General features: G+C 61.8%; 1 protein-coding gene across 1 annotated transcript in view; it reads left to right on the top strand.

Moving 5' to 3' along the window:
• Positions 1-84: 84 nt before the first annotated feature.
• Positions 85-419, top strand: part of ETH_00042955 (cytochrome c oxidase, putative) — a gene marked incomplete at both ends in the record, with an annotated part of 1781 nt that continues 1446 nt past the window's right edge. Inside the window, one exon of the mRNA XM_013374137.1 lies at positions 85-407. Within this exon, the coding sequence (XP_013229591.1) occupies positions 85-407 (323 nt within the window). The remainder of the gene's footprint in view (positions 408-419) is intronic.

The following is a 419-nucleotide window of genomic DNA, read 5'->3' as shown; positions in this document are numbered from 1 at the left end:
ACAGTTTTGTGGGGCGCTGCTGCAGCATCGGCAGCAGCAGCAGCATCGAGGGTTGCGTGCTGCTGTCGGGGGTTTGCGTCGGAGACAATGTCTCCTTAAAACACTCTTTTGTTGCTGCTAACTGCTGCATCAAAGCAGCAGCAACTGTCTCCCCGGGCTGTCTCCTTGGCCCGGGCGTCGTTGTGGGCGCCGGCGTGCTGCTGCCCCCCTTCACGCGCTGCTGCGTCCCCCAGCAGCAGCAGCAGCAGCAGCAGCAGCAGCAGCAGGACTTGGGGCCCGATGGAGTTGGGATCGTCGTTCCCTACCTGGGATCGTCTCCAGCAGACTTCGAAGTCCAGAACCTCGGGGTGTCTGTACTCCCCAGAATCAAGCTGCCCCTCCCCAAGTTCGACAACGACGACGATGAGGTCCTGCTGCTG

This window comes from Eimeria tenella, genomic scaffold, assembly GCF_000499545.2.
Source record: "Eimeria tenella Houghton genomic scaffold, Eth_scaff1957, whole genome shotgun sequence".
Taxonomy (NCBI): domain Eukaryota; phylum Apicomplexa; class Conoidasida; order Eucoccidiorida; family Eimeriidae; genus Eimeria; species Eimeria tenella.
This window is presented reverse-complemented; position numbering and strand designations above follow the sequence as displayed.